Raw genomic sequence first — 11,857 nt, 5'->3', positions numbered from 1 at the left:
CCCCTGGTCCCCACCTGCAGCTGACTCCCTGCAGCCCCCAGGCCCAAGGTCCCTGCAGCAATGTGGGGAGAACAGAGACGTCCTGGCCCAGGACAGAAGCTTCCTCCCCATCAGCTCTGCCCACCCCAGCTGGGTTTGTCCCAGGGCAGAGGGTCAGTCCTGGGCCCTCCTCCCCACTCAGCCCTGGCTTTGTGGGTCCCCTCTCCAAGCTCCTATTTGGAGGGGTCCCTGACCAAACTGCAGCTCCATCACATGGACAGCGAGGAGGAAGATGGTCTGGGGTCAGCACGAGGTAATGGGGGGCAGGAAGGGGTTGATGTCTCATCCCTGCAGACTCGGGATGGACAGTGGTGCCCCTGAGTGCCACCATCAGAGTTGGGGAGCAGATGGGGATCTCCTGTGCCGCTGTAGCCACCAGTGTCTGAGCCCCGTGTCCCTGTGCTTCCTCCCGTCCTCTTCTCTGCACGATGCATCTTCTCAACAACCTCGACTCCTTTCTGCTTCCAGATGTCCCTGTCCTGCCCAGAGGGGGCCCAGCAGATGGCTATGATGATGCCAGGGAGGTTTCTGACCCTGGGGAGGACCTTGTGTTTGGGCACAGAGGCTGGGAAGTGCCCAGGGCAGCGGAGGAGGGAGCAGGGCCCAGGGACGCACCTGTAGGTGAGGGGATGGGGATGAGAATGAGGGACAGGGCTCAGCATCTCTGAAGTGGTGAGGAGAAGGAAGGAAGGAGATGTCCAAATGTGCTACAGCCTGCCTTGCTGCTTTGCAGAGACAAAGCTGCGCTCCCAGATCAGTGCCGGGGCCCCTGGAGCTGAGGGAGATGCCCAGTGCCTGTGCCCAGAGAGCTGGAGCTACGACGATGCCCAAGAGGTGTCCCTGGCACATCCCCCTGAGGACAGCGAGGCCGTGACACCGCAGCTCAGGGCACAAGGGTGGCCCATCCCCGGGCCAGGAGAGCCCGTCACTGCCGCGGGGCTGGGAGCAGCTGGGAGGGAGGAGGGAGCTGTGCGGCTGGGAGAGCCCTGAGCTCCAGGGAGCCCTCGGCCCTTGCCAGCCATTTCCTCTGCCTTCAGTGTCCTGTGTTCAGGCTGTGCCTCTTTGTTCTGATTAAAATCCCTTGGGGGTCTGGGCCAGAGCTGGTGCCGGGCTGCCCAAGGGTCAAGGGCTGTCCCCGAGGCTGACTGGGGGGGATCAGAGCACAAAGACGTGACAGTGGGGAAGGGGCACGTCTTGGGGACAGCGGGCTCAGGGTCTGCAAGGGCCTCTGGTCCCTGGGGAAGATTCCTGCTGACACAGACATTTCCATCCTGACATAGAATCATTGAATCAAAGAATCCTTTGGGTTGGAAAAGATCTTTGAGATCATTAAGTCCAATCACCAGCCTCGGCCTGCCGAGCCCATCACCAACCCCTGTCCCTCAGCACCTCAGCTCCACGGCTGTGCAACAGCTCATAGACCTATGGAATCATTGCAGCTGGAAAAGACCTTTAAGACCATTGAGTCTGATGTGTGTTGTGATGTCACACAACAGTTCTCTGATATGCTGTGAGGTCCCAGAGAACTGTGGCAGTGCTGGGAAGTGCTGTGGTGTCACAGAGTCCCACGGCAAAGCCCAAATGTGCTCAGATGTCACACATTTCTTTTTTACAGTGCTCTGATGTACTGTGATGTCACAGGAAACAGTTGCAGTGCCCACATGTGCTGGGATGTCACAGAGCCCTGCTGCAAAGCCCAGATGTGCTGGGATGTCACACAGCCCCATGGAAGCGCCCAGGTGAGCTGTGATGTCAGAGCCCCGTTACGAAACCCAGATGTGATGTGATGACAAACATCCCTGTTGCAGTTCCCAGATTTGTTGTGATGTTGTGATGTTCTGTGACATCACAGCACTTCTAGTTACTGCAACAGTTTTCTGTGACATTACAGCTCATATGGCCACTGAAACTGTGCTCTGTGACATCACAGCACATCTGGAAACTGTATCCAGGCTGTTAGACATCACAGCACATCTGGGCAGTGAAGCTGTGGTCTATTACATCACAGAATATCTGGGGTTTGCAGTGCTGCTGATCACAGTCAATGTGGGAACCTGTGACATTACAGCACATCTGGGAACTGTATCCGGGCAGTTTGACATCACAGCACATCTGGGCACTGCAACAGTTCTCTGTGACATCACAGCTGATATGGCCACTGAAACTGTGTTCTGTAACATCACAGCACATTTGGGTGCAGAAACAGGGATGTTTGCCATCACATCAGATCTGGGTTTTGTAACGAGGCTCTGTGACATCACAGCCCACCTGGGCACTTCCATGGGGCTGTGTGACATCACAGCTCATGTGGGCATTGCAGAAGTCCTGTGACACATCACAGCACAGATGGGAACTGCTACAGTGCTCTGTGACATCACAGCTCATGCATGCGCTGCAACAGGGCTGTGGAACACAACAGCACGTCTGGGCTTTGCAGCAAGGCTGTGTGACATCACAGCACATCTGGACCCTGCAATAGTGCTCTGTGACATCACAGGATGTCTCGGCGCTGTAGCAGTGCTCTGTAATATCACATAACATCTGGGCAATTTTAAACGAGGCTCTGTGATACCTCAGCACCTCTGGGATCTGCAACATACCTGTCTGACCTCACAGCACATCTGGGCACTGCAAAAGGGCTGTGTGAATTCAAAACACATTTGAGCACTGCAATAGTTCTCTGTGACATCACAGTACATCTGAGCGTTGCAAGGGGACCCTGTGACATCACAGCACATCTAGGCTCTGCAACGGGGCTGTGTGACATAGCAGTACATGTGGGCATTGCAGGGGGGCTGTGTCAAATCACAGCAAATCAGGGCACTGCTCCAGTGCTCTGTGAAATTACTGCAAATCTGGGCTCTCAATCACTGCTCTGATAAATAGCACATCTAGACACTGCATCAGAGCTCTATGACATCACAGCACATCTCGGCACTATAACAGGCCTGCGTGACCTCCCAGCACATTTGCACATTGCAGTTGAACTCTGGGACAGATCAGCTCTTCTGGGCACTGCAACAGTGCTCTGTGACTTCACAGCTCATCTGGGCACTGCAACAGTGCTCTGTCACGTTATTGTACATGAGAGAACTGCATCCGGGCTATGTGACATCATAGCACATCTGAGCACTGCATCAGTACTCAATGACATCCCAGCACACGTGGGCACTGCAACGGTTTCCTGTGACATCACAGTACACCTGGGCCCTGAAACACAGAAATGTGTGACATCCGAGCACATTTGGGCATTGCCATGGCACTCTGTGACACCACAGCACTTCTCAGCACTGCCACAGTTCTCTGGGACCTCCCGTCTGGGACCTGCAACAGGACTGTGTGACATCACAGAAGGACAAGCATTGCAATGGGGGTATGTGACATCACAATATATCTGGGCACTGCAACAGTTCTCTGTGACATCACAGCTCATATGGCAACTGCAACAGTTCTCTGTGACATCACATCACACCTGGACACTGCAACAATGCTCTGTGACACAACAGCACATACGGGCTTTGCAGCAGGGCTGTGTGACATCACAGCACATCTGGGCACTGCAACAACGCTCTGTGACAACAACACATCTGGGCTTTGCGGTGGGGCTGTGTGACATCTCAGCACATCTGGACACTGTAGCAGTGCTCTGTAACATCAAATAACATCTGGGCACTGAAACAAGGCTCTGTGGCATCACAGCACCTCTGGGATCTGCAACCTGGCAGTGTGACATCACAGCACATCTGGGCACTCCAATGGGGCTGCAATGCCCACATGTGCTGTGATATCACACAGCCCCGTTGAAGCACTCAGTGGGCTGTGCTGTCACAGAGCCCTGTTACAAAAGCCAGATGTGATGTGATGTCAAGAGTTCTGTCATTGCAGTTCCCAGATGTACTGTGATGTCACAGAGAACTGTACAGTGCCCAGATGTGCTCTGATGTCACACAAACCAGATGCAGTTCCGAGATGGGTTCTGATGTCACAGAGAACTGTTGCAGTTCCCAAATGTTCTGTGATGTCACAGAGCACGGTTTCAGTGGCCATATGAGCTGTGATGTCACAGAGAACTGTTTCAGCACCTAGACGTGCTGTGATGTCACAGAGCACTGTAACAGTGCTCTATGACATCTAGTACATCTGGGAACTACAATGGGGTTGTGTCACATCACAGCAATTCTGGGCACTCCTAAAGTGGTCTGTGACATCACAGCACATCTGGGCACTGCTACAGTGCTCTGTGACATCACAGTTCAGACGGCAACTGCAATGACACAACTCTTGACATCACATCACAACTGGACACTTAATGCTCAGTGATATTACAACACAACTAGGCCATGCAATGCAGCTGTGTGGCATCACATCTGGTACCTGCAACAGCGTTGTGTGACAAAACACAACACTTGAGCATTGCAACAGGGCTGGATGACATCACAGCACATCTGGGCATTGCAACAGTTCTCTGTGACATCACAGCTCATATGGCAACCGCAACAGTTCCTGTGAGAACACATCACTACTGGCCACTTAATGCTCTGTGACATCACAGCACTTCTGAGCACTTCCACAGTTCTTTGTGACATCACATCTCGAACATGCAAAAGGACTATGTGACATCACAGCATATGTAGCTTTGCAGTTGGACTGTGTGACATCACAACATATCTGGGCACTGAAACAGGACTGTGTAACATCCCGGCACATTTGGGCATTGTAGCAGGTCTCTGTGACAGCAAAGCACATCTGGTCACTATAAAAGTGCTTTGTGACAGAACAGCTCATCTGGACACTGCAACAGTGCTCTAGAACATCACATCACAACTGGACACTGAAACAGTGCTGTGTGACATTACAGCACATGTGGGCAATGCATTTGGGCTGTGTGACATTACAGCACATGTGGGAACTGCAGTAGGAGTCTGTGACACAACAGAATATCTAGGCACTGCAGCAGTGGTCTGTGACATCACAGCACATCTGGGAAGTGCAACAGGGATGTTTGTCATCACATCACATCTGGGTTTTGTAACGGGGCTCTGTGACATCATAGCCCACCTGGGCACTTCCATGGGGCTGTGTGACATCACAGCTCATGTGGGCATTGCAGAATTCCTGTGTCACATCACAGCACAGATGGGAAATGCTACAGGGCTGTGTGACATCACAGCTCATGTGTGCGCTGCAACAGGGCTGTGTAACACAACAGCACATCTGGGCTTTGTAGCAAGCTGTATGACATCCCAGCACATCTGGATGTGGTAGGTGTCCAGAAGATCTCGGGTTGTAACGTGAGTGGTGGAAGGTACAGAAGAAGTGGGCACAGGGTTCCTTGGTTGCCTGGCTGTGGTGGATACATGTGACTCTAAACCATCCTTGGGTCCAGGCTGACTAAGAAGCAGCAGGCCTCACATGTGAGGTGAGCCTGTGTGCTGGGGAGCCCTGGGCTCATGGCACGGAGTGAAGGTGTCTTGGAAAGATATTTTGGAAAGTCTCTTTCAAATCCAATAAGGCAAAACAACCAAAGGACAGAACAAGATTCCTGAGCTAAAACAAAGACATCTCTTGTCTATACTATTGACTAGCAGCCAACTACTGCACTCCATAAATATCACCCTCAGGATGGGCTCAGTTTGAGCACTCCCCAACTGCAGCTGGGCTGCACAGCACGTGACTCTCCCCTTGAGCAAGGGCTGCCAGTTAACCTTAGGGATTCCTTACCTGAGACTAAAAGACCCTTCCTTCCCCAAGGCAGAGAGATTCTTTCCCTGCGACAGATCCTGGGTGAGGGACTGACAGCATGCTGAATTAACTAATGAAACACTGCTAATCCATGTAGCTGCTCAATAGAGGTATAAACACTGTTCAGAGAACTCTATTAGGAATAAACTGTGTTTCAGGTCTGAGACTAAGATTGATGCAGATTGGATTGGATCCACACCTTGGCCGGGTAAAGAGTTTAGAAAGCAAGGGGGTCCGCTCTGAACCTTGTGACTCACTGGGAGGGTCTTCCTTACTCTTTGTGTCCCCATGTGAATCTGTTTCTGTGTGAATCATTCTACCTTTCTAAGTTTCTTCCGTGCAGGAATTTATCAAGTGAGGCTTGACATCAAACTTCCTGAACCTTGTCAAACCACTGCCCAACTTTGTTACATCCCATCAAACGTGTTGCACTCAGGTTATTATTTTGCCTCAGTACTACTCCCTCTCTCTTTTGAGCGAATTGCATTCCACTTATCTGCAACAGATGCCTGTACTCAAGGAGCTTTTCAGGAACAACACGTGGGGGATTCTCTCTGTGCACCTGCTGCTTGAGATGAGCTTGAAGCAGCTGCCTGAGTGCCTGGAGCTCCTCAATGGGATGGGCAACAGGCTGGGTGAGGTTGTGCCTGAGGGTCAGAGAGACCAGTGAGGGAAAGATCTTGCTGGGAGATAAAGAACTTGCACCCAGCATGAGGAAGTGGGCAGAGTCTTAGGCTCTCTAAGGGTGTCTTTGGATCAATGACCTCAGCTCTTGCTGTTGACTGGTATTCACCAATAACATGTGAAACTGAGGGGAGCAGATACTACACTGGAGGCACGAAAGACTTACTCTGAGTGGCGGAGGATCGTGTTAGGGAACATGTAGGCAAATTGGATAGAAATAACTCTGTGGGGCGGGACAGATGCAGCCATGAGTGCTGAAGGAGCTGGCCAATGTCGTTCCCAGCCTGCTTTCAGTTCCCTTTGAAGGATGGTGAAGCTGGACTGTGGTTCCAGAGGACTGGCAGAAAGTAACTGTTACTTGGATCCTAAAGAAGGATGATGAGGAGACTCCAGGTAGTCAGTCAGCCTTCCCCATGTGCCTGGGAAGGTGATGGAGAAATTAGTTCTGCCAACTGTTTGCAGACAAGCGACAGACAGGAACATGACTGGGACAAGTCAGCAAGAGTTTATGGAAAAGAAAATGAGGTGAAGCAACTTGGCAGCTTCCACTACCTGACATCATAGGGTGGTGGAGGGTGGTGGATGGAAGAAGAGCAATGGGTGTGGTAGTTAGTAAGGCTTCTGGCACTCTCCCACAACATCCTCATAGACAAGCTGGTGAAGTATGGACCAGGTAAGTGGAAAGTGAGGTAGTTTAGAAGTTGGACGAATACCTGGGATCAGAAGGATGTGACCAGAGATACACAATCCAGCTGAAGGTCATTCACCACAGCTGTACATTCACTACAGCTGTACATGGAGAGTTGATACCGAGGCCAACTGGCCAACCCTGTTTAGCAGCTTCATTACTGGCCTGGACTATGGGGCACAGCTCACACTCAGCAGGCTGGCCGGCGACATGAAACTGAGAGGAGCAGCTGATACACAAGATGATTGTGCTGCTGGACCTCAGCTGGCTGGAGAAATGAGAGGGGAACCTCATCAAGTTCAATGAGGAGAAATGCCCAGGTAGCAGTAACACCATTCACAGTGATGTGCTGGAGGGCAACAACTAGAAACCAGCTTTGCAGAGAAGGACCTTAGTTTTCTGGTGAACAACAAGCTGAACGTGAGCTCTCCATGTGCTCCTGCAGCAAAGACAACCACCAGTATCCTGGTGGCCAGGGGCCTGTCAGTATCCTGGGCTGGGATGGACAATATAGGTAGATTGATTTCCTTTTCCTTCCGGCTCTGCAGAAGGCTTGTGGTCATGATTGTGAGATGATGCTGGGACATGGGGATCAGCAGAGAAGACCACCAGCAGCTTCCCTTCACACCTGGGTAGGGAGAAACACACCCAGTGCTGCTCCTGAGTGAGGAGGATGACACAGGAGGCATCGTGAGGTGCAGTGCAGGGAGACAACTCTTGCCACGTGTCTTGGGTCCCCTCAAGACACCCCTGAGCCCTTGAGCAGCAGCAACTCCTGTCACGGCTGTGAGGAACTGCTCTGGCTGCAGAGGGGCTACAGTCAGACCTCCCAGCCATGCTGTCCCCTAAATTCACATTCCCACCCTTTTGCCAGATGCATCCTGCTGCCTCCCAGCCCAACTGTGCAGGGACCACACAGGGGAAGGTGCAGGCAGGGCGGGGAAATGTCCTGCTGGCCTGCTGTGACAGCAGACCACAGTGTCCCGTCCCCTGGCACCCTCCTGTTCTGGTAGCCCTCTCCAGCATCCAGCCAGGCTGGATTTTGTCCCACATAGTGGTCTGCAGCCAGCCACAATCCACAGTCAGTCTGGGAAGGGTTTGATGTTCTGACAGTGTAGATGGATGTCAGAGATCAGCCCAAGTCTGGACTGTGGTAAATGGCCAGTTCAGGAAGGGAGAGCCACAAAGGTATGAGACTGGGGATGAGTTTGGGGGTAGGAGCCAGCACACAGCAGGGTGGGGGGAGACCGTGTGATGGACATGTGCTGGGCACACAGACAGCAGTGACTTGACATGGCTGCTGGGTCACGCTTCCCTCAGTGAAAGCCCTGACACAGGGTCCCAGCCTTCCTCTCCATACCACCCTTCAGGAGAGAAGACCGCACTAAGAGAGTGTGGGGCACCAGCTCTTCTTCAGCCATCTTCAGGCCTGCTGGAGCACCAGGACAGCAAGGATTTCAGGCTCTGACCTTGAGCCAGCATCACTGTTACTCCAAGCAGGACCAGGCTCCCCTCTTTAAGGACACCACCTACAAGTTCATGTGTGGGACAGCCTTTGGATACATACCTCTGCTGCTGTTCACCAGCTTTAGAAGAAGAGCCCAGTGCACCAAGGACATCCCACTTTATTACAGACATGATGAGAGTCACCTCTGACAATGACATTGCTGATCATGAGAATGCTCATCAGCAAATATAAACCAGCAAGACACAGAGGCCTGTAATGGGACATGCTGGGATTCATTTGTGCAGAGTGTTGAGAGCTTTCTCACTGCTGAGAAATAGCCATGAAATTACTTTCTTAATAGAGTCCTTGAGCTCCTGGTTCCTGATGCTGTAGATGAGGGGGTTCACTGCTGGAGGCACCACAGAGTACAGCACTGCCATCACCATATCCAGGGATGGGGAGGAGATGGAGGGAGGCTTCAGGCAGGCAAAGGTGGCAGTGCTGACAAACAGGGAGAGCACGGCCAGGTGAGGGAGGCAGGTGGAAAAGGCTTTGCGCCGTCCCTGCTCAGAGGGGATCCTCTGCACCACCCTGAAGATCTGCACGTAGGACAGAACAATGAACACAAAACACCCCCAAAAGACACAAGCACTAAACACAAGGAGTTGAAACTCCCTGAGGTAGGTATCAGAGCAAGAGATTCGAAGGATCTGGGAGATTTCACAGAAGAACTGGTCCACAGCATTGCCCTGGCAGAGGGGTTGGGAAAATGTACTGGCCGTGTGCAGGAGAGAATAGAGAAACCCACAGCCCCAGGCAGCTGCTGCCATGTGGGCACAAACTCTGCTGCCCAGGAGGGTCCCATAGTGCAGGGGCTTGCAGATGGCAAGGTAGCGGTCGTAGCACATGACAGTGAGGAGGAAATACTCTGCTGACATGAAAAAGACAAACAGAAACACCTGTGCAGCACATCCCATGTAGGAAATGGCCCTGGAGTCCCAGAGGGAACTGGCCATGGCTTTAGGGACAATGGTGGAGATGGAGCCCAGGTCAAGGAGGGAGAGGTTGAGCAGGAAGAAGTACATGGGGGTGTGGAGGCGATGGTCGCAGGCCACGGCGGTGATGATGAAGCCATTGGCCAGGAGGGCAGCCAGGTAGATGCCCAGGAAGAGCCCAAAGTGCAGCAGCTGCAGCTCCCTCCTGTCTGCAAATGACAAGAGGAGGAACTGGGTGATGGAGCTGTTGGACATCTGCTGTTTTTAGGCATGTGGGGCTGTTGCAGGAGAAAAAGTGACAAGTTAGAAGAGGCTTCTCAGAGCAAAATCAAAGCCATTTCTCACAGACCTTCCCCTATCACATACAGAGCCCTTTTCCTTTTCAAGGAGACCTTCCTTCAGCTCTAAGGCTAGAGCCCAGCTCAAGTGCCATGAAGAGCAGAGCCTCTGCCCATGGGCTCTTACCAGCCAGCCCTGCCCTGCAGTTGGTTCATGGGGATGGTAGGGGCAGAGGCCAGTCCTGATGTTTGATTTGTCAGGTGGAATTGCTCCTGATGCAGAAGGGCTTGTCAGCATCTGCACTCACAGCACTAAAGAATGGAGAAGGCAACTGAGTTCTTGTTCTTTTGACACCATCTCCCATGTGGAGTGTTCTTGGGTGTCAGAAACCCTCAGCAGTTGTGCTGTACTCACGGAGCAGAGAGGGAGCCCTGCAAGGCAAAAGACTTGCCTGTGGCTTAGAGCAGAGCAAAGGGAGCTGGTTTCCCCTTCTGTCCAGTTCTCTGATTCCCTGGGCTGGCCTCTTTCAGAAGTGGAAGGTGATCACAATCCCATGTGATCCTGAAAAGCCACCAGAGACTGCTGAGAGCAGAGGGATCCATGGCAGGCAACAAAAAGTCTCACTCCATTTCAGTCAAGGACACACAGAGCTCACTCACCAGCCACAAAGCATTTCCTCAGCTCTAAAGGCTCTGGGTCTCTTTGGGGCTTTCAGATCACACCAAGCTGCTGTGGGACAGGTTTGTATCCTGCAGGCAGCTCACTGCTTGGAAGGCCACTTTGAGGAGGCAGCCAAGGGTCCTAACGATGATCTCTACAGAGGAAAACCAGCTCGTTCCCCAGCCCCACAGGTCAGAGGAAAGCTGGGACACTTGTTCCCACGCACACTCCCACATAACTGCACCCACAGATCAGTGTGTGACTCGGCAGCTGAAACTCCCATCCCTAGAGAGTCTGACTGAGAGAACAAGACAACCATCACACAGGCAAGTGCAGAGACAGGAAAACTGAGTGAGAGTCTGTGTGAGAGGCCAGGGCAGAGGCAGCCGGGCACTCGGGACAGCCTGACCCTCCCCAGCCTGACACCTCCCAGACCCATCCGTGCTGGGCAGCTGCTCTCAGCCCCGAGCTCTGCAGAGAGACCTGGGCATGGGGCTGGAGAGCTGCCCCACGGCTCTGCTGGAGCTCTGTCGGCAGAGAAGGAAGGTCAAGCCTTGTGCCCAGGGCCCTGAGGGCAGACGCTTTGATGGGTGAGGAGGCCAGGGGGCTTGCTCCGAGGAAGGGCTCTGCATTGGAGGGGATGACACAGGATTTTCCCAATTCTCCCTCCCAAAACATTTTATGTTTCGTTTCCTCTCCTTCTGCTGACAGAAGATTTTCCTTCTAGGAGATGTTTCCCTGTCCCGTGTCTTTTCCCTGATCACAGACCCCATCCCAACCTCTCTGCACTCCCCTGGGCCCTCCAGAAACCTGCCTGTTTATGGGGCACTGGCTGGGCACATGTTCCAGTCTGGAGGTTCAAAAGGTTGGAGCAACCTGATGGGTCCAGCAAAGGTGATGCTGGTACTGTCCAAAGCCAGGGAAGTGGCTGAGGCCCTTTAGGAGGCTGTTAGCAGACCTACTGACCACTCAAAGTTACGTCTCAGGGACTTATTTCAACTTGACAGGTCCTTTTCTACTTCTCTTTTCCACTCCTACCACACACTTGGACCCCCACTCTCAGAGAAGGAAACTGAAAACACCCACTTGGGGAAACTCCCTCTCTTTAGAGTAAACCCTGCCTTGATCTTCCTCTTGAAACGTCTCCTGGAATCTGCTAGTGCTCACCTGGAGCTGTGAACAGCCCTGACCCAACTTCTTGACAGCAGAACACCGCAGACATACCTGAGAGAGGGCTCCTGCTCTGCCCCGTCCCTCCGATGCTGCAGCAGCCAAGCCCTGTCTGGATCATGTTCTTCCCCTCCACAGCACAGAAACTGTGAG

General features: G+C 52.7%; 1 protein-coding gene across 1 annotated transcript; it reads right to left on the bottom strand.

The window, feature by feature from the left end:
• Positions 1 to 1,161: 1,161 nt before the first annotated feature.
• LOC133629447 (olfactory receptor 14C36-like) lies at positions 1,162 to 9,850 on the bottom strand. Its single transcript, XM_062020078.1, has 3 exons — positions 8,951 to 9,850; positions 6,632 to 6,728; positions 1,162 to 1,184 (listed from the first exon to the last, which is right to left on the bottom strand). Exons 1-3 carry the CDS (start codon positions 9,848 to 9,850, stop codon positions 1,162 to 1,164), a joined length of 1,020 nt encoding a protein of 339 aa, XP_061876062.1.
• Positions 9,851 to 11,857: the final 2,007 nt, after the last annotated feature.

The sequence above is a fragment of the Colius striatus genome, unplaced genomic scaffold (genome assembly GCF_028858725.1).
Source record: "Colius striatus isolate bColStr4 unplaced genomic scaffold, bColStr4.1.hap1 scaffold_45, whole genome shotgun sequence".
In the NCBI taxonomy this organism is placed as follows: Eukaryota; Metazoa; Chordata; class Aves; order Coliiformes; family Coliidae; genus Colius; species Colius striatus.
The sequence above is the reverse complement of the archived record's forward strand: the minus strand, read 5'-3'. Positions and strand labels throughout refer to the sequence as shown.

What these genes read in the sequence shown, in the direction of transcription:
- LOC133629447 (XM_062020078.1), bottom strand. Translation starts at nt 9,850, where the DNA reads ATGTCCAACAGCTCCATCACCCAGTTCCTCCTCTTGTCATTTGCAGAC. An exon ending in TCAAGGACTCTATTAAGAAA is followed by an intron (nt 6,729 to 8,950) that starts GTAATTTCATGG and finishes GACATTGGCCAG; the next exon opens with CTCCTTCAGCACTCATGGCT. An exon ending in ACGATCCTCCGCCACTCAGA is followed by an intron (nt 1,185 to 6,631) that starts GTAAGTCTTTCG and finishes GATCCCCCCCAG; the next exon opens with TCAGCCTCGGGGACAGCCCT.